Source organism: Diplotaxodon limnothrissa, linkage group LG2 (genome assembly GCF_057381915.1).
Source record: "Diplotaxodon limnothrissa isolate DT_005_m linkage group LG2, D_limnothrissa_male_GT1.1, whole genome shotgun sequence".
Taxonomy (NCBI): Eukaryota; Metazoa; Chordata; class Actinopteri; order Cichliformes; family Cichlidae; genus Diplotaxodon; species Diplotaxodon limnothrissa.
This window is the reverse complement of record NC_140597.1, coordinates 30,092,302-30,114,690: the sequence shown is the minus strand read 5'-3', so window position 1 is coordinate 30,114,690 and position 22,389 is coordinate 30,092,302. Positions and strand designations below refer to the sequence as shown.

General features: G+C 39.3%; 3 protein-coding genes across 3 annotated transcripts in view; all 3 read left to right on the top strand.

Moving 5' to 3' along the window:
- col23a1b (collagen type XXIII alpha 1 chain b) overlaps positions 1 to 7,995 on the top strand; it is a 135,834-nt gene extending 127,839 nt beyond the window's left edge. The window contains exons 18-30 of the mRNA XM_085362163.1: positions 1,031 to 1,075; positions 1,210 to 1,254; positions 1,376 to 1,456; positions 1,548 to 1,601; positions 1,989 to 2,063; positions 2,160 to 2,186; positions 2,275 to 2,334; positions 2,429 to 2,500; positions 2,604 to 2,630; positions 2,755 to 2,808; positions 3,039 to 3,125; positions 4,673 to 4,711; positions 5,471 to 7,995. Coding sequence (XP_085218289.1) covers positions 1,031 to 1,075; positions 1,210 to 1,254; positions 1,376 to 1,456; positions 1,548 to 1,601; positions 1,989 to 2,063; positions 2,160 to 2,186; positions 2,275 to 2,334; positions 2,429 to 2,500; positions 2,604 to 2,630; positions 2,755 to 2,808; positions 3,039 to 3,125; positions 4,673 to 4,711; positions 5,471 to 5,521 — 717 coding nt within the window. The 3' untranslated portion in view covers positions 5,522 to 7,995. The remainder of the gene's footprint in view (positions 1 to 1,030; positions 1,076 to 1,209; positions 1,255 to 1,375; positions 1,457 to 1,547; positions 1,602 to 1,988; positions 2,064 to 2,159; positions 2,187 to 2,274; positions 2,335 to 2,428; positions 2,501 to 2,603; positions 2,631 to 2,754; positions 2,809 to 3,038; positions 3,126 to 4,672; positions 4,712 to 5,470) is intronic.
- A 6,263-nt stretch (positions 7,996 to 14,258) lies between these two features.
- Positions 14,259 to 18,167, top strand: rack1 (receptor for activated C kinase 1). The gene is made up of 8 exons (XM_085370516.1): positions 14,259 to 14,456; positions 14,925 to 15,096; positions 16,181 to 16,328; positions 16,699 to 16,794; positions 16,972 to 17,082; positions 17,352 to 17,492; positions 17,712 to 17,822; positions 18,035 to 18,167. Exons 1-8 carry the CDS (start codon positions 14,348 to 14,350, stop codon positions 18,098 to 18,100), a joined length of 954 nt encoding a protein of 317 aa, XP_085226642.1. The 5' UTR covers positions 14,259 to 14,347; the 3' UTR covers positions 18,101 to 18,167.
- Positions 18,168 to 19,679: 1,512 nt separating this feature from the next.
- nme5 (NME/NM23 family member 5) lies at positions 19,680 to 22,030 on the top strand. The gene is made up of 5 exons (XM_085370505.1): positions 19,680 to 19,805; positions 20,898 to 21,103; positions 21,533 to 21,633; positions 21,741 to 21,859; positions 21,947 to 22,030. Exons 1-5 carry the CDS (start codon positions 19,680 to 19,682, stop codon positions 22,028 to 22,030), a joined length of 636 nt encoding a protein of 211 aa, XP_085226631.1.
- The last annotated feature ends 359 nt before the right edge of the window (positions 22,031 to 22,389 follow it).

Here is a 22,389-nt window from a genome sequence, read left to right as displayed (position 1 = left end):
TGTCACTGTCAGTCATTTTGCAGATGAATAGCATTCACTTTCCAGTGATGGAGTGTCTGGGATCAAATAGTTGCTTGTAAACATCATTTTCCATGGCTTTAAAAGCTGAGAACGAACAACAAGTTAGAAACTGGAAAATGAATCGTACACCTCTGGGAGGCGACTTGGCTTTTTTCCTTTTTATTGCTTCAAGATGACCGGAGCCTTTACAAGGAGGAATAACAAGTGTAGCATTGTGAATATAAAGATTAAGTGGAGTGATTTACAAGAGCTATCACTCATAGCATAACGGCAGAGCTGCATGGGAAGAATATGGCCTATTACATATATGCACGCCATTCTTCATTCATCATTAGGGTTACATAAAGTCACATGAATGTTTTCTCCAGCAGTCCCATCATTCAGACAATCACAGAGAGCCGTGCCAGGGTATTGTGTAGCACAGACCACATTCAGAGCTCTTTTACAATCTCTGTAAGATAAAAATTGCTTCAAGTTGGTTGTGATCAGCAAAAAGGAATGAAGGAAGGTTTTGGACTTGTTTACTGTCAGGCCCACATTGTGAATTATAGCGTTTTGTGTTCACGATTTGGGCCTTTTATAATGAGTTACCAGCCTCACTGTGATAAACAGTGTGAGAGTGAGCAGATAAAAAATGCAGAAGATGTCTAAGGGACTGTCTGAAAATTGCAGCTCTAATTAAAGCCGTTATAGTGTCATATTTTTATATGATGCATATGACTATTTGTAAGAGAAAGACCTCCTTAGCTCCCCACAGCTTTATAGTTGCTTTCAGGTCTTGGTTTGATCTGTTTGAGTTTGGTCTCACAGCTCGCACGAGCAATTTTATCCACCAAGAGAGGCAGCTGTTGTTAGCACGCCAGCCCGGCAGCAAGTGACACACAAAGTCGGTGACTAGCTGTAATCAGCTAAACCAGAAAATCAGTTGCTGCTAGGTTAATTTAGTCTAACACAGGTCATGCAACAAAGCTTTGTGCTCATTTCTTTTATTCTGCCTGTTTTTCTCCAGGGGCCACCTGGACCACCAGGACCTCCAGGACCTGCAGGGGAAAAGGTAAGCCATACAGCTGTGATTGGCTGATATTTATTGTTTGATAAATACCCAAAACATGCTAAGCCTGATTTTGTAGACAAAGTCAGATATATTAGTCCACCGAGTGCATCTTCCCTCTTTTTGTTCTGCATCAGGGTGAGCTCGGGTTACCTGGACCAGCAGGAGTTGACGGGGAGAAGGTAAAGCGACAAAGAGAGTATATTACACCCAGACGCATGCTCCTTTTCTTTCACTACTTCATATAGTAGTCAGTGGGACGTTTAGCATCATCTGCCTTATTAATCTCTTCTTCATCTCCAGGGACTCAAAGGTGACGTGGGTGAGACAGGACCTCCCGGCATGAGAGGAGAGAAAGGCGAGATGGGTCTCTCTGGGCCTACTGTAAGTAGCGACAGTGACTCTATTTCGCTAATAACACAATGGTGACAACTTTAAAAACAGCTGAAAGTTAATCCTGCTCTTTGTGGCTCAGGGTATGGATGGACAGAAAGGAGAAAAAGGCGACTGCAGACTAGATGACAACTTGGTTAGTATGAGTATGAAATACATGAATCCTCTGACGTTCATTACAGATTGCTGCACCTCCAAACAGACAGTTTAAAGGGAAATATATTGTTATTTATTTGTTATTTGCATGTTTTGAACCATCTACTTCATTGCTTTAAAGAACTGAATAATGTTCACACTCATTGATGTAGATTTTACTCTAGTTTTAAGTTCTTTCCAATTGATTTTCATTTTGGAAATGAGTGAGAATCTAAAGAAGTAAACACATGAAACAGTCTGAAATTCTCTGGTTACTTTGAGGAACGACTATACAAAGTTTTGAATTTAGCTGAGAAACTCTTAACCACTTTTTTCACTTAATTTATATGCTTCTCTTCTTGTTTCCACTTTTTCATTGGTGCTAAAGGTTCAGATGATTTCCCAGCCAGGCCCACCTGGCCCACCAGGCCCACCGGGAATACCTGGGCACCCTGGATCCATGGTGAGTACCTGCAGCATAACTTTATATCATTTCAGATAAAACAAGTCCAGTCAGGTCTGTAGTTTGCAAAGACTCACATCACACAATGTCCTACAGGGGCTGCATGGAATGCCTGGTCCTAAGGTAAGCTCGTTTATCTGTATGTGATGGAGGCGGATGGCAGCTGTATGATGCATTGTCTTGTACTCAGTGTGGCTTTGCTGTAATGCAGGGTGAACCAGGAGTGGGGATAAAGGGAGAGAAGGGAGACAGTGGTCCTCCTGGATCCAGAGTAAGTGATAATGGGCTTTATTATTATTCTAATGTGTTGGTCATGGCTCAAGAACTGGACATGATGCAGTGATGAATGTGTGCTTTTACTGCAGGGATCAGATGGCCTCCAAGGTCCACCTGGGTCTCCGGGCTTAGTGGGCCTTCCTGGTGCCAAGGGAGAGAAAGTAAGGACACAACAACCTCCATAAAAGTGTTTAATAGATCTGTTGTTCGTTGCTGGTTTATTCATTATTTTTAAAAAAAATCTTTCTCAATGTGTATTTGCAGGGAAGACTAGGAGAGCCTGGACTTGATGTGAGTTTCTTACTAAGAAGAACTATACATGTTGACATTATTTTATCACAGTATCTTCAGTTTAAATAAAGTCTGACATATATTAGGTAATAAGTTCCCTTATGGATTGTGGTTTTGTATCCAGGGTTTCCCAGGCCTGAGGGGAGAAAAAGGTGATCGAGGCGAAAAAGGAGACAAGGTAAGTCCAAACAGATCCTCAGTTCTCCTCCAGCTTATCGCATCTTCCTCCTTCAGATCCTCAGTTCTCCTCCAGCTTATCGCATCTTCCTCCTTCAGTTTTTTAACATAGCAACAATAATGACTGACTTAAACTGCTTAAACTATTTCCAGTGTATGAATGGGCTGTCTTCATTAGCTGCATGTGATAAGTGTATGAATTTGTTTAACTGTTGTCCTCATCACTCCCAGGGTGACAGAGGAACAGTAGGGAAGAGAGGTCTAAAGGGCCAGAAGGGTGAACAAGGTCCTCCGGGTCTGGACCAGCCTTGTCCTGTGGTATGTCTCCCCCACACATGTACACACAAAGGCTTTGCAGCAATGCTCATTTACTTACTCCCACTTTCCTCTAGCTTTTTAGTTTAAAAACACTTAGCATATATCTTATCTCTGTTTCCCCCTTTAACTGCTTTTCTGAACTTGTTCTTCTATGCTTTAAATGTCTACTCGGCTCCTGCTAACAGGGGTGCGATGAGTCTAAAGAGCAGTCTGTGAAGGCAGCGGTTTCTTCTCCTGCAACTCCTCCTCTTCCTCCTTCTGGCCCTGAGGGCCCCTGTCCTCTGGTACAGTATCTTTGCTTCTTTTCCCCACTTCTCTCTGATCACTGTAACTGATGCTGTTATTGACTGTTTAAACGCTTCTTTAAATTTTGGTCTTTTGGAGGGGGGGGGGTCCAATTGGTCCCAACTCTGAAACATATAAACTGACATTTACCAACACATTGTTCATGTGGGTGTGGCTTAATAACAATAATAATAAAGAAAGGCGTTCACAGATAATAAACAGCAAAACTGTCTAGGCCCGATCAAGCCAAAAAAACGTAAAGCTTGCTATGAATTTGTGAAATATACACACAATGCCAAGTTCCAGAAATGCAGAACTACTTACTATACTTGATTGCAAAGAAGAAAACAGAAGAGGAAAAAGCAGGTGTAATCAAGAAAATAATAGTAATTAATAGTTTCGTCAGTATGAAGGATTGTGCAAAATCAGAACCACAGACAGACATTTGGTAAATGCTGACAACGAGTTACATATGAGACATGGTACAGTTCTTAGAATATTACTGTAGCTGGTTGGCATCGTTTTGCTTGGAGACTAGTAATAGAAGGAAACATCTAGCATATACACTACATGGCCATGGAAACCCATGGCAGGAAGTTCCTGGTGCACAGTTTCTGTGCTGATGTTAATGCCAGAGGTTTGGAGCTCTGCACTTACTGAGGAAACTTTTATGTGCTATGCAGCACAGCACTCAGTAACTAACTTTATATGGTCTGACACTTTCTGGTCAAGTTGTCATAGTTCCTAAATAATTCCACTTTACAATAATACCATTTATAGTTGATGAAGATATTGCATGAACTGACTCAGCAAGCTCTTTGCAATGACCAAATATTTCTAAAAGCAGATTGCATGGATAGGTGCATTTTATCACACGTCTTTTCAGAGATAAAGAGGTGTGTCCCAGTACTGTCAAGATAGTGCACCTATCCAAAGCGAAGCTAAGTTAACTGGACTGCTGACTGTACCTCTTATTTAACAGATCGACCATCGTGTTATCCAAGTATTTCTCCAAATATCGAAATGTTCATTTTAAATGTGATAATAAAAGTAATGTGGTACTTAGAAATCTGGATTTATTAGAGTAACATATGACTTAAAATCAAAACAAAAGTAAAATTTGATTTTTAATATAACACGCCTGACCGTGAAGGCACACCAACCGACATTAAAATCAGCAGCGTGCAAATTCTTCAGATGCAGGGAAGCATGCATCGCTGGACATTTTCACGCTTTTTTTAACTTCTGTTTTCACCTTGCAGGGACGTGACGGGCTACCCATACCGGGCTGCTGGCACAAGGTGAGTGTTAAAATTTCGAACATGTTTTTTTTTAATCATTTTATTAACTTATGAAATCATTTCCAAATGATTTTGATACAGCAGAGAGTGCTCTGGGGGAATGGCTAACAAAGTCAAAACACATGCTTAGTATTATTCAATTGAATTCATATTTGTTGGCTTATTTGACACAGGAGCATTTTGTAAGTATATTACAGCCTGTGTGCGATTTTGTAATTGCAGTGCATGAATATCTGAATGCAGTAGTTATTTGCTCATTTTAATTCTTCCGCACTAATCAGTCCATTTTTTCTTCTTTTGCAGTGATTACTAACCAGCAGCATGGAATCTGTACATATTGATGTGGTATATATTGCAACAGAATACTATGCCAACAACCCTACTCCCTTTTTTCCTTTTTTATAAAATCCTATTATATAATATATTGAGACTTTGAGAACAAGGACATATTTGGGTCTACAGTATTAAAAAAAAATGTTTAAACTCGAGATCCGGTGTTGTTGTTGTGAAAGCAGCCGTGCTTTTGAAGAGACTGACGTGACGTGGCCGTGAGACTCTTAGTTTGGAGGACAGTCCAGATGCCATTGTTGGAGTAGAGGAGTGCCTAACTAACAAAGCCTGCCTTGTTGCCTGATTGTCGTGTGCGCACTCGTCCATTCTCACAGGATGGATGCTTGAAGAGATGGATGTTATTTCGCGGCGGATGCAAGAGTGTGTTGTCAGTACTCTCTTGTCCTCTCTCTGTTTTTGTTTTGAAAGGAGGAAATGGCAAGGCAGAAGCTCAAACGCAAGCGTCTCTCTCAGCCCTGAAACGGTGCGGGGCCCGGTTGGAGTAAGGACACGTAGACACGCAGAAATCACAAGGGGCTGATTTGCTTTTTGCAGCAGAGCCGGCCATGTAATGCCCCTGTGTCAAACCGAACTCTCACATCCTCCGACATGGAATCTCTCCAAGAGGACGCAAACACTGCGTTTCCACATTCACCTCAGAGGGAAAGATGAACCTGCTTCTGATGTTTTGTAAAGGCTTGAGGTTTTCTGAGAGTCAATGATGTCACTGGCACATAAGGAAGGATTTTCTGTGCAGATAGTTTGAACATGTTATGGTGATCTCTTAAATTAATCTTAAGTCAGTAAGTAAGTTTTCACTAATGCATGATCATAACAGTTTTGTATAACATGCTATCAGCTTGTATGACTTGTGGTCCCTCATTGAAACCTCAAAGTGCATTGATTTTTACATACAATAAGCATTTTTTAAATGAACAAGCCACTCAGAAATGTTAGTCCACTTTTTTACGGCTGACGTTTATGATGACTTGTGCCGTTTTGTTTTATTATGGTATATTTTTACCTATCGCCAGTTTCATTTTTGCATTCCTGTGCATTACCATGATTGTGAGATGACTAGGTAGTGAAACTTTAAGGTCAGATTTGAAGGAACCATTAACAGTATTCATGATAAACCAGTGTTTCAGTTGCTTGACAAATGTTTGCCAATCTTGATGCGTTTTGACTGATTGTTATAGTTTAGTCACAGAAAGAAAGGAAAAGATGTTTAATTACTGCTGCCAGTCTTTCCTGGACAACAGTAGAAGTCCTTGCTGCTGACTTAAATGTTTGTTGTTTGTTAGATAGCTTTGAATCAATATTAGTCATGGAATGCAGGACTAACGCTCTAAAGAAGAAACCTTTAATCAAACATGCACACAGCAGTTGTTTTGGCGGTAGTTTCTTTTTCATTCAGCAACATCTCAGCACAGTGGTTCTAAAGTCTTTGCAGTCAGATGACTTCAACTAGTTTGTTGTGGTTTTTGTAATACATTTTCCTCAGACTTACTCATTTATTGGTGCTTAAATACTTTTGTGTACTGTTCAAATAAAACACAGACACGCACAAATGCACACCTTTTAAAGAACTGTAAAACAAATGGTGAAATGGTAATCTGTGTTGGCTTGGACACTATACACAGGACTGATAATGCATAGGATCAATATATGCAAACATATACGTATTAATGGAAAGTGATGTTAAAGTTGTCTACGCATTGATATTTGTAATGCAGTATTAAAATTACTCAGTAATGATCTTTTTGAAAGGCAAAATACATTTTCAGGTTAATCATTTTTGGCAATCTACAGGTTACACTGGTTAGTTGTCTTCAGTACTATTAACCCATCACCACAGAGGCTGCTAAACATTTTCAACTAATGCTGTAATATTTCAAATGGATTTTATATTACAACAGTACATTTGTAATGCTGACTTTCTTGTAATTATAAATATCTTAATGTCCTATAACCAGGCTCACGTTATGTTCGAGTATGGTTTAGGCTGCAGATCCAGTAATTAACAAATTTATTAGACTACCTGTCATTAAAAATCATAAATATTTTAGAAATCTCTTAAAAATGTGTTTAAAAATATAAAAAAATATATATATAATGTTTGTTTATTAGGCAAATACAAACTGAATTCATGTTTTTTTTTCTATCCAAATTTAAGCTGGCACACTGGACAACAACAGAAATTATATTTTAGTATTAAAAATATTATTTACATAAGGTAGTTGTATTAAACTGGTGGATTAACCAGTACAGAAACATAAGAAAATGATTTTGGTTATGACCAATACTGTTAATTTGGGGCAGCTGTGACATAAACCTGACACCAGGTGGTGGTTTAATAAATTTGTTAAGCAGTCTTCCAACAGAATATTTCCTGTTTAAGCCTCAGATAAGAAGCTGTAACAAACCTCATATCACCTTTTGTTTATTATCATTTTGCATGAAGTCTTTTACATTGTACCTGCAAAGTTGCATCACTTAAAACACAAAACAATTTCTGTATCAGTAGAAAAATATGTTAACTTAAATAACACATACTCAAAAAACTAAAAGAAAAGGCATCACATTAAGCTAAAACGAACTTTCTTTGGGAATCATGATCAAATGTGTGTTGAGGTTGCAGTTATGTAGAATGGTTTAAAACGCAGGTTTGGGTTTTGTTTCATTGGGAAAGCTGGTAGTTATCTGCCACATTACATATGTGCCTTGATTTCTTTCGCAGATTCTATCAGTGTCTTTTTTATGGCTAAATGAGTAAATGGCGCCATGTCAGGATAGAGTTTGTTTTAGCAACTCTTTTACCACAGTGTTAGCTTAACTTTGTGAGAATGTTTTTGTTTGCTCTTTTTTGGTTGGGTATTTGGTTGTAAAAGATTTAAGCTATTTTTGTAATTGTCTAAAATGTATAACATAAAATCTGGTAAACTAAACATGTAGATGGAAATAAACCCTCTAGTTCTATGGTTGCTTGTCATTAAATATATCCATGTTATATTGTTCTGGTTCATTCATTTTACATTAAAACTAAGAGGTGCAGCCAAATCTGTGCTGTACTTCATGCATTGAATTTAGAATCCTTCTAGACATTTCTAAGTCCTGAATGATCAGGTCAGGTTAAGATTAGCAGTTGAACTTTCCTTTAAAAAAAAAAATCATATACTTAGAGATGGATCGAGTGACCTTGATTCATCCCTTAATTATGTTACTATGGCAGGGGTGAGCATCTATTTACCATTCTCTTCATCACATGCCACCACTGCATGTCATTGAATTAAATTGTGCTCTCTTCTATAGTTTGTTTTCTCCTTATCTCTCTGTGCACCCTTTCTTTTTCTCTTATTTTTAACCCACACAGCAGCCTGCTAGTTGAACCTCAGATACAGGAGAAACAACGCGATTTTTGTCCCAGTGGCAGAACACTGGACCAGGGCACGCTGGAGAGATTATATCTCTCAGCTGGCCTGGGAATGCCTTGGTGTTCCCCTGGATAACCTGGAGGAAGTGACCGGGGAAAGGGAAGTGTAGGCTTCTCTGCTTAGGCTGCTGTCCCCATGACCCAGCCCTGGATAAGTGAAAGAAAATGGATGGCTGGGTGGATACACAAACACCTAGAGACAGAAGATTAAAGGAATAATATTAGAAAATGTTAAGTTTCATTTGTCATTTTATGCATATTTGGACAGAGGAGCAAAAATGTACACAGTACCAGCAGCGGCTGTATGCATGGGGACAGCACTGATAGATGACAACACATCCAAGCTACCAAGTTGATGTTTAGAAGAAAATATTTGTAAAGCTCAGAAATCTTAACAAGCAGTCTATCATTCATATATATATATATATATATATATATATATATATATATATATATATATATATATATATATATATATATATATATATATACATACATACATATATATATACATATATATATATAAAACACCCAGCACGCCCCTGCGGGCGGTTTATCCTTCAAGCTCGGGTCCTCTACCAGAGGCCTGGGAGCTTGAGGGTCCTGCGCAGTATCTTAGCTGTTCCCAGGACTGCGCTCTTCTGGACAGAGATCTCCGATGTTGTTCCCGGGATCTGCTGGAGCCACTCGCCTAGCTTGGGAGTCACCGCACCTAGTGCTCCGATTACCACGGGGACCACCGTTACCTTCACCCTCCACATCCTCTCGAGCTCTTCTCTGAGCCCTTGGTATTTCTCCAGCTTCTCGTGTTCCTTCTTCCTGATATTGCTGTCATTCGGAACCGCTACATCGATCACTACGGCCGTCTTCTTCTGTTTGTCTACCACCACTATGTCCGGTTGGTTAGCCACCACCATTTTGTCCGTCTGTATCTGGAAGTCCCACAGGATCTTAGCTCGGTCATTCTCCACCACCCTTGGGGGCATCTCCCATTTTGACCTCGGGACTTCCAGGTTATACTCGGCACAGATGTTCCTGTACACTATGCCGGCCACTTGGTTATGGCGTTCCATGTATGCCTTGCCTGCTAGCATCTTGCACCCTGCTGTTATGTGCTGGATTGTCTCTGGGGCATCTTTACACAGCCTGCACCTGGGGTCTTGCCTGGTGTGATAGACCCCAGCCTCTATGGATCTTGTGCTCAGAGCTTGTTCTTGTGCTGCCATGATTAGTGCCTCTGTGCTGTCTTTCAGTCCAGCTTTGTCCAGCCACTGGTAGGATTTCTGGATATCAGCCACCTCCTCTATCTGCCGGTGGTACATACCGTGCAGGGGCCTGTCCTTCCATGATGGTTCCTCGTCTCCCTCCTCTTTCTTGGGTTTCTGCTGCCTGAGGTATTCACTGAGCACTCGGTCAGTTGGGGCCATCTTCCCAATGTATTCTTGGATGTTCGTTGTCTCATCCTGGACTGTGGTGCTGACACTCACCAGTCCCCGGCCCCCTTCCTTCCGCTTAGCGTACAGCCTCAGGGTGCTGGACTTGGGGTGAAACCCTCCATGCATGGTAAGGAGCTTTCTTGTCTTTATGTCAGTGGCTTCTATCTCCTCCTTTGGCCAGCCTATTACCCCAGCAGGGTACCTGATCACGGGCAGGGCGTACGTGTTGATGGCCCGGATCTTGTTCTTACCATTCAGCTGACTCCTCAGGACTTGCCTGACCCTCTGCAGGTACTTGGTGGTTGCAGCTTTTCTAGTGGCCTCTTCATGGTTCCCATTCGCCTGCGGGATCCCCAAGTACTTGTAACTGTCCTCTATGTCTGGGGGGGCTACATGAATAGGATGAGGGACCTATGGATTATATATATATATATATATATATATATATATATATATTTAATCATTTCAAAATGGCTCATGTTTATTAGTACACACAAAACACAACTTTGTTTTTCATGTATTTGGTCACATGCCTATGCAGAAGGACTTTGAGGATGTGAAAATCAGTAGGATTCATTGTTTTGGACCCATTGATATTTGCATTAGATTTTACCAAAAGCCAAAAGCTAGAAAGTCTACAAAATAAATGGGACAGAATAGAAATACTAAAAGGGAGTCTAAGATCTGTGCAAACATTTTTTACGTTGTCACAGGTCTTAGTCTTGTTTAAAGACTAAGACCTGTGGATTTACTTTTGAGGCATTACAAAAGTCATAGTCAACAGATATTGCAATTCATTGGCTAAAGAGCCAAGACAAAAAATGAGAGAGACACAACCAAAGATTTTCAGTTTGTTAACCAAATGAACCATCCATCCATTCGCTACCGCTTATCCTTTTCAGGGTCGCTGGATCCTATCCCAGCTGTCATAGGGCAAGAGGCGACCCTGGACAGGTCGCAGGACTAACACACAGAGACAGACAACCAGTCACATTCACACCTATGGGCAATTTAGATTGTTCAATTAACCTATCCCCACAAAGTGCATGTCTTTGGAAGGAAGCCGGAGTACCCAGGGAGAACCCACACAAACACAGGGAGAACATGCAAACTCCACACAGAAAGACCCCTGCCTGATGGTAGAATTGAACTCAGGACCTTCTTGCTGTGAGGCAACAGTGCTAACCACCGTGCCACCGTGCTGCCTATATTTATACATAAAGAAGTTGGCATTAACCACAACAGAAACACTGTCACCTAAACAAAACCGACCAAAACTTTAAGCATGGAAAGATGTGATATTGTTATTTCTATGTCAAATCATCTAAGACTACAATTATTTCATTTTTAAATATTTTCTGAGATGCTGTAATGGAGCAGAACCATTAGATCATTCGTTGTGATTACACCAATGTTTACATATGGTACACTTCACTGATTACTGAGCTCTTGCTGTCTACACTCTTTGACAGCAGGCACTTTGATATGAAATTTGAGTATCAAAGAAGTGTTTCTGAGGAGCTCTGTCTTTTGGTAAAATAAACAGTTTAAAAAAACGTCTTTGATTAGGTCTGTCATGAGCATCTGACATATACACAATCACTCGGGATTAAATACCCGCGCCTGTGACAAAGCATTTCGCCCCTAGAGGGTGCTATAATTAAAAGCAAAGCTTCGCACACGTCTGAACAATTATAAAAAAAACCCTCAACGGGTGTAAAAAAAAAATTCTGAATGACAATATAAGGTGAAGAAGTGAAGAAGAAAAATACAGATTAGAATCCAGATCAAAATGAAATAATCCATAATTCAATCACTGAAGTGGAAGAATTCACACACTGTATGCAAAAAGAATGAATTCTGCTGCTCATAGTTTCATACCATGAAAAATATACAACACAGACCTGGCTAATACAAAAACTAAACTAAAAAGAGTTAATTGTTTTAAAAAAAAAAGGTTTGTTTTTATTTGAATACCTGTAGTGAATTGCCTAAACCTTGCATCTGGCATATGTCCTCCATACAACAAGAGACTAAAACTAAATCTATTAAAAACTAAACTAAACATTTGGAAGCAATAAACAAAACCTGAAACTAAACTGAATTAAAAACAATACGTCAATATGAAATAAAAATGAAAACTAATTAGGAAATACATAACTATATTAAGTATTGAAAGCATTTAGAGCCAGGCAACAATTCCTTTTCTTCTTCTTCTTCTTTGATGAGCAATAAAATAGGTTGTACGTAAATACAAGTATTAGACGTTACATGAATTAAGCTCAATTTCTATTTGGGTAGAGAGCATTAACAAAAATGACTATAACTGCGTTTTGTGTTTTATTTATTATTATTATTATTATTAAAAATGTACCTTGATACATTTTTATGATTGTTGTTTTACATGTTTGTTTGTTTGTTTTCGGGGCTTTTTGAGGACCATTTTTATCAAAACTTTTACTAAATATGACGCACATAGAGAGCATGAATTTAACATAATCTGTAGCACATACTAGAGGTAGTAATAGAGGTTTTGTTTTCGTTTCTTTTTACACACGTCGCTGTGTAATGGGCTGAAGTTGTTTTTTTTTTTTTGTTTTTTTTTCAAAATCTTTATTTAAACATCAGTACAATACAAAATGGAATTAAGCAGTATTACAATAATGGTGATGTACTTACAGAAGAATTGTATGCATAGATAAACAAATACAAGAACAGCATTCAAAAACAACAATAGAAACATGCTAGGGGGAAAGTAACTAATCAAGCCAAAGAATAAAGTGATTGAAAGATCTTGATTTTTTCACAAACACCAATAGTTTTTATAGCTTTTGGGTTAGTGGAGTTCTTAATAGAGTTAAGATACTGTACAAGTTCAAAGGAGAATACATAGAAAGAGGGATGTCTTCCTAAATATTTGGACTTGTGAATATGAAATTTAGCCATTAAAAGTAACAAGTTAATCATATATCTGTTATCAAAATTGAATTGTTTTTGATTTTTGTGCAGACCAAACAAAACATATTTCCAAAACAGTACAAATCCTTTAAATATATTTTCTGAAATAAAAACACATAAGCTCTGCCAAAAATCTTGTACAAGGTTACAAAACCAAAAAAGATGTGTAGTAGATTCCTTGGAAGTTTTACAAAAGCTACAGCTTGTATCAATGTCTAATTTGAATTTGCTTTGAAGATAATCTTTAGAAGGATAAATTCTGTGTATTAATTTATAAGAAATATCTTTAATTTTGTTGGTAATTAAAAACTGATTAGGGAGTTTCCAAACTTCGTTCCACATAATACCATCTGACAGCCGGTTCCAGAAAAAAATAACATATGGTAGCGTGGTTATGGTACTCTGAAATAAAGCTCTAATCGATTTATTGTTGTTTTTAGATTGCTTAGAAAAGCAAATCTTGCCAACAAAAGTTTGTATGGGAGATGTCAACGGCCTGTGGAATGAAGTGATATTAGGTTGATTCTTAAACAGCATACAAACCCCTGATGGTATTGAGCCAAATACTTTGGTATAATCATGACGATTTATAGCTAAATTGAAGTGTAAACAAAATTCTTCATAGGAGAAAAGCATACCATTTGAGTCAAATAATTGGTTGACTAAAACAATGTCATTCCTAAACCAACTATCTAAGAAGAGAGATTTTCTTTTAAATAAAACATCCTTATTATTCCAGATATAATAACTGTGTGGACTAAAGTTATGCTTGTAAATAAGGGTCCAAGCTAAAAAAGCTTGACGATGAAAAGCAGAGATCTTTAACGGGATTTTATCAATATCAAAATTACAAGTAAGGAAAAATTCAGTGCCACCTAACTTAGAAAACATGAACACAGGTATAGCATTCCAAATGGAAGTAGGATTAGTAATTAGATTCTTCAACCAATTTATTTTGAATGTGTTATTTAAAGTGTTAAAATCTAACACATTAAGTCCTCCGTTGACATAGGAGTTCATAAGAACTGTTTTTTTAATGTAGTGTGTCCTATTTTTCCAGATAAAGTTGAAAATTAACTTATCAACCTCTTTTATAAGCTTTTTATCAAGGTGCAATGCCAATGCAGCGTATGTAAGACGAGAGATGCCTTCTGCTTTAGTTATTAATACTCTGCCTTTTAACGACAAATCTCTTAAGAGCCACTGATTAAATCTGTGTTTGAGTTTCTCTAGAATAGGATAAAAATTTTGAGTTATTCTACTTTCCTGGTTCTTGGTTATTATGACACCTAAATTGTAATGGGCTGAAGTTCACATATCCCAGAATCCTCCGCGGGCCTCTCACCCCCTCTTAGTTTTTGCATCCGGGTCTGAACTTCCTTTTCCTCTGTGCCTAGATGCGATGAGGACCTAGGTTTTCCCGGACCTCTGAAAAATCCGAATCCATCCTTGCAAAAGGCACCACCGAACCTCGCCAAAATGACCGAGCAGATGACAGTGAGGGGGACCCTGAAGGGGCACAGTGGATGGGTCACCCAGATCGCCACTACGCCCCAGTACCCCGATATGATCCTGTCGGCGTCCCGAGGTGAGGCTTCCCCCGCCGGTTGCGCCAACATGGCTCAGATAGCATTATTAAGCTAGCTGCTGCCGCTGTAATGTGAGGCAGATACTTAAACTGGTGTGTAAGGAGCAGATAAAACATGAGTAACCACATAATATTAGATAAAGAGGGCTCAAACTTTTACATAAAAAAGGTCCTAACTAGCTGGAAAGAAGCAGGTTAGCTAAGCTCGCTAGCGCTATCTGTCGTGATCTGTAACAGACCCGTTGATGTCCATACTTGTTAGGAGGGTTATAGCACGTTTAGTTACCTGAATAAATGTAATTATTTAGCAACAAAACCCTCCTAACCTTCGTAGACTGAGCCCGTGGATCCGAAGTTTAACAGGTGTGCATGTAGTGCTAGCAATCGATGCATGCTGATGCTTAAATTATTCGTTTCCTGAATGAATATTGGACGTTGAGACATGAAAACGTGTTGCTTTTTTTTCAGACAAGTCCATCATCATGTGGAAACTGACCCGTGATGAAACCAACTACGGTATCCCCCAGCGTTCCCTGAAGGGTCACTCTCACTTTGTGAGTGATGTTGTGATCTCCTCTGATGGACAGTTTGCCCTGTCCGGAGCCTGGGACGGGACCCTCCGCCTGTGGGATCTCACCACGTAAGTGCAGGGAGTCTTTACCCCTGGGCAGATGTTTAGAAGTACAGGTGAAAAGCCAAGTCTTCTAAATGACATTTGATTTTTTATGAATCACTTGAGTTTGAAGAGGCCTAGTTTCTCAGATCTGTTATATGCCAAAAATAGTCTTACAAATGAAGTGTTTTCTTAGTTAGTTTCAGAATATCAAATTGTTCTCTATGCCATCAGTACATGAGATCTGATACCAACAAAGCCTAAGTTGTCTAGATCAGGTCACACTGACTGTTCAGCAGTCTGATCGACCTCACACAGACAGAACCACCACAAAGGTAATGGGGTGAAGGTCTGTACTCAGACAGGCACAGGTTCTGTCAAACCCATCACCTACCCTCTACCCTTAGTATGAGCTCAGAAAATCACACATCCATCAGCTGCTGTTACTGTATTTGCACACTGGACTCACAAAATCAAGGGGAAATGGAAGTTTGAACATAATTTAGCTGATTTTTGTTACTGTGTGGGAGCAAAGTCAGAAAACGAGAGGGTTTTTTTGCTTAACTGATTAAGGGCAAGTAGTATGGAAGAAACTGTAAGTGTAGCTGCATTCTTTGGTGATTTCACAGACTACTTGTGAACCCAAACCACATAGTTTGTCCTTTTCTTCACCTCTGGCCGTTGTGTTTTCCTTGATTTTTTTCATTTCTTTTATCACTGAAAACTCAGTTGAGCAGCAACATTGGTGTTTCTTGAATGGCCTCAAATAGCTGGCTTTTGGGTGTGTGCACCATTTCACTGCCTAAGATCTATGCTGAAAACAGTGATGGTAATAAATGTGCAGATGGTCCAGTTTTGCTGGATTGTGCATCCACAGCTTTAAAATCTTGAGTTGTATTTTTTATTTTTCAGTGTCAGTGTTCGCATTGTAAAACAAAGACACAAGAAAAACTGGTGTAGTAATTTTTTTTTCTGGCTCTTAAATTAATGTCTAGGCCTTGGACTCGTCAGTAGTATTTGGATGCAGTGGCAGCAGGCATGCATTGATTGGTTATGCTAAGGTGTGCAGTAATTTAGTTGATCTGAAATGCCTGCATATTTTTCTTCCTAGTGGTCTCACCACCCGCCGATTCGTTGGACACACAAAGGATGTTTTGAGCGTGGCTTTCTCTGCTGATAACCGCCAGATCGTGTCTGGCTCCCGGGACAAGACCATCAAGCTGTGGAACACTCTTGGAGTCTGCAAGTACACCATCCAGGTGAACTTCCATCTAATGCTCTCCTGCAGCTATCAGCCACTTCTTAATGCCTTAATATTATTTTGAACGAGACACTTAACAGTTAAAGATGCTAGCTTTAATGTAAAGCAACTAGATGGCACTTTATTGTTGACATCTACATTTTCCCCACATTGTTTGCCTGATTGTGATAAAATGATCTGGCAGATAATAAAACTTTGTTATATGGTTTGTCTGCTCGATGATTATTACAAATTTTGCATGTATTACCTGATCTCGTTGATAAGTACTATTGATGAGGGCACAAACCAAATAGCATCACGTGACGTTTTTAATACCAGCATAACTCATAATCTGGCTTTGAGAATTCACAAAGCTCTTTATTTTGCAGGATGAGGGCCACACTGAGTGGGTGTCTTGTGTTCGCTTCTCCCCCAACAGCAGCAACCCCATCATCGTCTCCTGTGGCTGGGACAAGATGGTTAAGGTATGTTACCTTTGTGGAAACTTTGTGTTGTGTGGTTTGCTCAGTGATTTAAAAACTTTTCGCATGGCTTAACTGAACTCAGTGATGAGAATTATTTATGAGAGCAAAGCTCAGATAGGCTGACACGATGGCGCTTATAACAGTGGAGGCCTAACATAGTGTGCCCCTTGCTCATAGGTGTGGAACCTGGCCAACTGCAAGCTGAAGACCAACCACATTGGTCACACTGGCTACCTGAACACAGTGACCGTGTCTCCTGATGGCTCCCTGTGTGCATCTGGTGGAAAGGTAAGGCAGAGTTTAACTGAATGTCTTTTTTTTTTTAAATCATTTTTACTCCACTTAATAGGAGTAAATTAAAGCCTGCAGGTTTCAACTATGATGTATTCTTTACATGCATCTGTTTTAATATTGATGACACCAGAGGCTGTTACTGAGTGATTCCTGCACCTTAAAGAGATCATCATTAGTGCTGAAGATTTTTAAAAGTGACTGTTTGCTTTAAATGTTACACAAAGATGTTTGAACTGAAGGATGTCTTCTGTCTTCCACATTAGGATGGCCAGGCCATGCTGTGGGACCTGAATGAAGGCAAGCACCTCTACACCCTGGACAGCGGTGATGTGATCAACGCCCTTTGCTTCAGCCCCAACCGTTACTGGCTCTGTGCTGCCACTGGACCCAGCATTAAGATCTGGGTAAGGCTTCACGCTCTGGTCTGTGTGTTTAAAAATTAAAGTTGTAAAGGGCAGTGATGTAACCTAACATGCCAGCTGTATTCTATGATGAAAACCAGAGGCTGTTTCTGAGCTCTAACCTCGTTTGTTAGTTTAATAATAAATTTTGGTGCTCAACTTCAGTCACTGTTTTATACCTGTTAGTGATCACACCACCTCTTGGTTCTTCTTTTCATGTAGGATCTGGAGGGCAAGATCATTGTGGACGAGCTGAGACAGGAAGTGATCAGCACAAACAGCAAGGCCGAACCCCCACAGTGTACTTCCCTGGCATGGTCTGCTGATGGACAGGTAAGAAAAACATATATTAAGCATGTCTGTCAGAAGAGGTGCTTTTAGTGTTTTACCCCCAGTGATTATTCCCATTCACTTTTACCTCTGATGTCCACTGGTGACAGTCCTGCAAATATGAGGGGCACTAAAAACAGTTATCTGAATATGATCGGACTATAAAACGGCAGAAATTGATGAGCGTTGACTTTATGTTCTCGGTTTCTTTACAGACCCTGTTTGCTGGCTACACTGACAACCTGATCAGAGTGTGGCAGGTCACCATTGGAACTCGATAAGAAATCCTCGTTGAAGCAACTTTAAATAAAAGACTGTTTGGAAAGAATGTGTCCCGTCTTGCTCTGAACATTGTATAATATTGGTGGTTCTCATATAAGTTGGTTAATGTAAAATTTATTCATATAGCACATTTAAAACAACTGTTGATCAAAGGGCTGTACATTTAAGATGATCAAAGGAGATGAAATTGACAAAATTTAAGAAAAGAAGCATAAAATGAGAAAATTTGAGTAAGAAATAAAACAAAATGGAATTCATTCTGGTTTAAAAGCCAACGAATAAAAGTGGGTTTTTAAACTGGTTATGAAAGTGTCTAATGTTGGGGAGGTCCTGATGTGAAGAGGGAGTTTGTTGCACATTTCAGGAGCAATCACAGCAAAGGCCAATCTCCTCTGTGCTTTAATCTGGACATATGGACAGCTAGGAGCATTTGGTCCCCAGACCTCAATGATCTTGAAGGAATTTACCAGTTGAAAAGATCAAAAAGGTACAAGGGTGCTGACCTGTGCAATCCCTTGAAAAGTTAATAGTATTAAGTCTGATTTAAGAAGGAAAAATTAGATCTAGTATAATATTTAAGTGCAAGTTTGTGGATCTCAGATCTTGTACCTTTTACTCAATTGATATCTTTAGTTAATGGTTACTTTTCAGATCATGTTACAGATGCTCCCTGAATGATAAAAGCCTCTTATCTCTGTATCTGTTTTACGAATAAGATTTCAAATATATGAAGGGTCAGGTCTACTGTTCCTACTCCCTGAGTCAAGAGAGAGAAGCAGGTCACAGAGCAGCAATGCTACAGAGTATGAAGGTTTGATGTGATCTGTATACAAAGAGGCTCAACTTTAAATATGTGCAGCAAAAGTCCTCAAATAGTCAATTAAATGCCCTTTGAAAAGCATTAATGTCTACTTTAGTAATATTTAAGTGTTGCTTTAAAGTATTTTCACTGTCATCCTGGTAGTTAAACCAGGGTGGTAAGGTGCCCCCTTATACTGTGTACCCCAATGTGACAGTCCTCCATATTTAAATTACTTTGGTTTGCAAAATCTTCGAGTCACGAAAAAAGTCTGATTATCAGATCTGCTGCTGGAATAACACTGTTAATAGTTATTGCCACGCAAAAAGGGGGCATACAAGTACAGCTATCCACGAAAAGGTTTCTTCACTGAGCTATAACATAATCTCTCACATCATGTTTATTGTGATTCTTACTATACCCTGAGATATTTGGCAAGATTTTATGTAACTAAACAGATTTAAGAGAAGCTGATACTTTTTTGACGAAGGGGGACAAATATTTATTGAACCTTTGAATTCGCGAGTTTTTACATCGTAAGAATTGTCCTGCATGCGGTGCCGTACACGTGCATCCTAGCAACAGACATACACATCCAGAAGGTGGGTCAGTGGTTTAATTGAACGAGTAATCGCAGTTTCGCTTTAAAAAAAAAACATTTTTATAATGAGGCTACTCAAACTCTTCATTGCCAGCTGTTATTAATATTAAGTAAATTAATATCATAAAGATAAACGTTACAAGCGTCTGTCTGATTTGATGTTAGCGAGCGAGAGGAGATGGATGAAAGTTCACCTCTTCGTATTTATGTGGAAAGAACACTGGCCATTATTAAACCAGATGCCATCGACAAAGCTGCGGAGATAGAGAATATTATCCTCAAGTCGGGCTTCACCATCCTGCAGGTATGTTAAAGTTTCTTACGTTGGTAAATTACAAGATGAGAACTGTGGGGTGCACTTTGTTGTGTCAGGGACGAGGCTATCCAGCTGAGGATTTTTGAGGAAATAATTTATCTATTTTCTATTATAAGAAGTGTGATATCTTCGTTCATATAAATGCCCCTTTTAAAAGTAATAGATTTTCTTCCTTTGCAGATATCAGTAGCGCAAAGGTTTTCCAATAAAGGGCATTAATATCCAATGCAATTCTATTTTATACAGCGTCAAATCTCAACAGCAGTAACCTCAAGGTGTTTTATTCTCTATGGTAAAGACCCTACAATCAAACGTCCTTCTTTGAGCAAGCATTTGGCAACAGTGGGAGGGAAAACTACCTTTTAACAGGAAGAAGCCTGTAGCAGAATCAGACTCAGGCAGGGGTAGACATCTGATGCAACTGGCTGGGGGTGATGGGACGAAGACAATAACTTAACAACAATAATAACAAACAATAGTTGATAATACAATCACTGGGCACTTTATTTCTAGTAAACCTGGATCCCCTTTTCCCTCAGAACCACCTGAATGTTTCATAGCATGGTTGTCGGAAACATTCCAGTTTGAGATGATTTTAGCTTTGTGACATGGCGCGTTGTCTTGCTGGAAGCAGCCATCAGAAGATGGGTATACTGTGTCATAAATCGATCGTACATCTGGTACCTGAAGTGTGCCAAGAAAATGTACCCCACACTATTACACCACCACCACCATCCTGAACCATAGATACAAAGCAGGATGGATCCATGCTTTCGTGTTGTTTATGCCAAATTATGATGCTCAGTTTATACTTCAGAAGATCTATGACTATGCATACATGCCTAAATGCATTGAGCTGCTGTGACGTGATTGGCTGATTAAATATGACAGGACAAACTATTTTTGCACATGGTAAAAGCAATTGAAGTATGCATATGCAAATAGCAAATAGCCTCAGAATACCAGCCTACTGAAATTAAACTGATCTACTGTATCTGATGTGGTTAGAGATAAATCATGACTGTGTTCACCACCATATGTGCTTTCTCTGTCATATCCAATATTTAATCCCTGCATTAGAAGCGGAAGCTGCTGCTAAGTCCAGAGCAATGCAGTGATTTCTACGCAGAGGAGTATGGAAAGCATTTCTTCCCCAGCTTGACGGCCTTCATGAGCTCTGGCCCCATCGTTGCCTTGATGCTAGCATGCGACAATGCTATCGCCCACTGGAAGTCCATCATAGGACCTGTCAACAGTGCCAAGGCCAGAGAAACCCATCCAGAGTGGTCAGTGTCATTGCTTGGGATAATGAAAAGTGGGGTGTAATTAGATTTTGAATAGAATAGAAGAAAATCAAAGACTGACATTATTACACAATATACAGTATACTGTGCAGCATGCTCACACTTTGGTGTAAAAGCACTTGAATATTTCTCTGCAAACCTGCCCCATCCTTGGACTCAGACAAATGAATAACAGTAATAATGTGTATTATTTACATGGCATTTTTTTAATATAAATTTGACTTGTATATAACTTACAGTGTTTGATTGTAATTCTGGATCTCAGCCTCAGAATTTTAGTTCACCGTGTCCTTTGACTGACCCATCATCAAGGCTTGGTATATTACTTTTATCAAAGGTATGGGTTAAAGGTCAGCTCTGTTAAAACTCATACGCAGATGTACAAATAAAGAATGCTGTACTTTTCTTCAGCCTTAGAGCAAAATATGGCACTTCTGAGCTACAAAATGCCCTTCATGGAAGCGATTCATTTCAAGCAGCTGTAAGGGAGATCAAATTCATGTTCCCAAACTGTAAGTAATTTGCACACCCACACATAATCTTCTATACATAGAGATCTTGTGCATATGCAAGTGTTTTGAATGCTTTTCATTCTTTGACCTGTGTGTTTTTTATGCAGCTATAATTGAACCCTTACCCTCAAGAGAAGAAAATGAAGAATACCTGAGCAGGTATATAAACCCAGTTCTGCTACGCGGGCTCACTGAGCTCTGCATGAACAAGCCACTCAACCCCATTGTAAGTATTAGAAGCTATACGTGTTCAGTCATTAGCCAGCTGTTTAGAGCTTTGTGAACATGGGGATTGTATGTTTGCTCCTGATAGATTTGGCTTGCAGACTGGCTCATCCAAAACAACCCAGACCAACCTCAAATATGTGAAGCAGTCGTTGTGGAAGAGGAGCAATGAGAGGCAAACAGTGGGGAAAAAGGAGCAACGAGCACAGAGTTTAATGTCTTTCTTTTTGACTGAGAAATGAATCTGTTCAACGCTATAATGAAATAAATCATATTTTCAGTCGTAAGCATCTGTTTGCTTTCTGGCATAAATCAGCAATAGACTGGTGATCTGACTAGGTTGTACTTCACCTCTTACCTAAGCCCCAGAATTTGGGTTAGAAAAATGGATGGATGGATGAAAGTTAAAAGTCTTCTTATCACTTAAATATAGACACAACTTCTTAACCTTTAACTAAATGCATCAAAAATGGCTGTGGCTCAGGAGGTAGAGTAGGTTATTTTCTCATTAAAGGCAAACAAAAGTGTTTG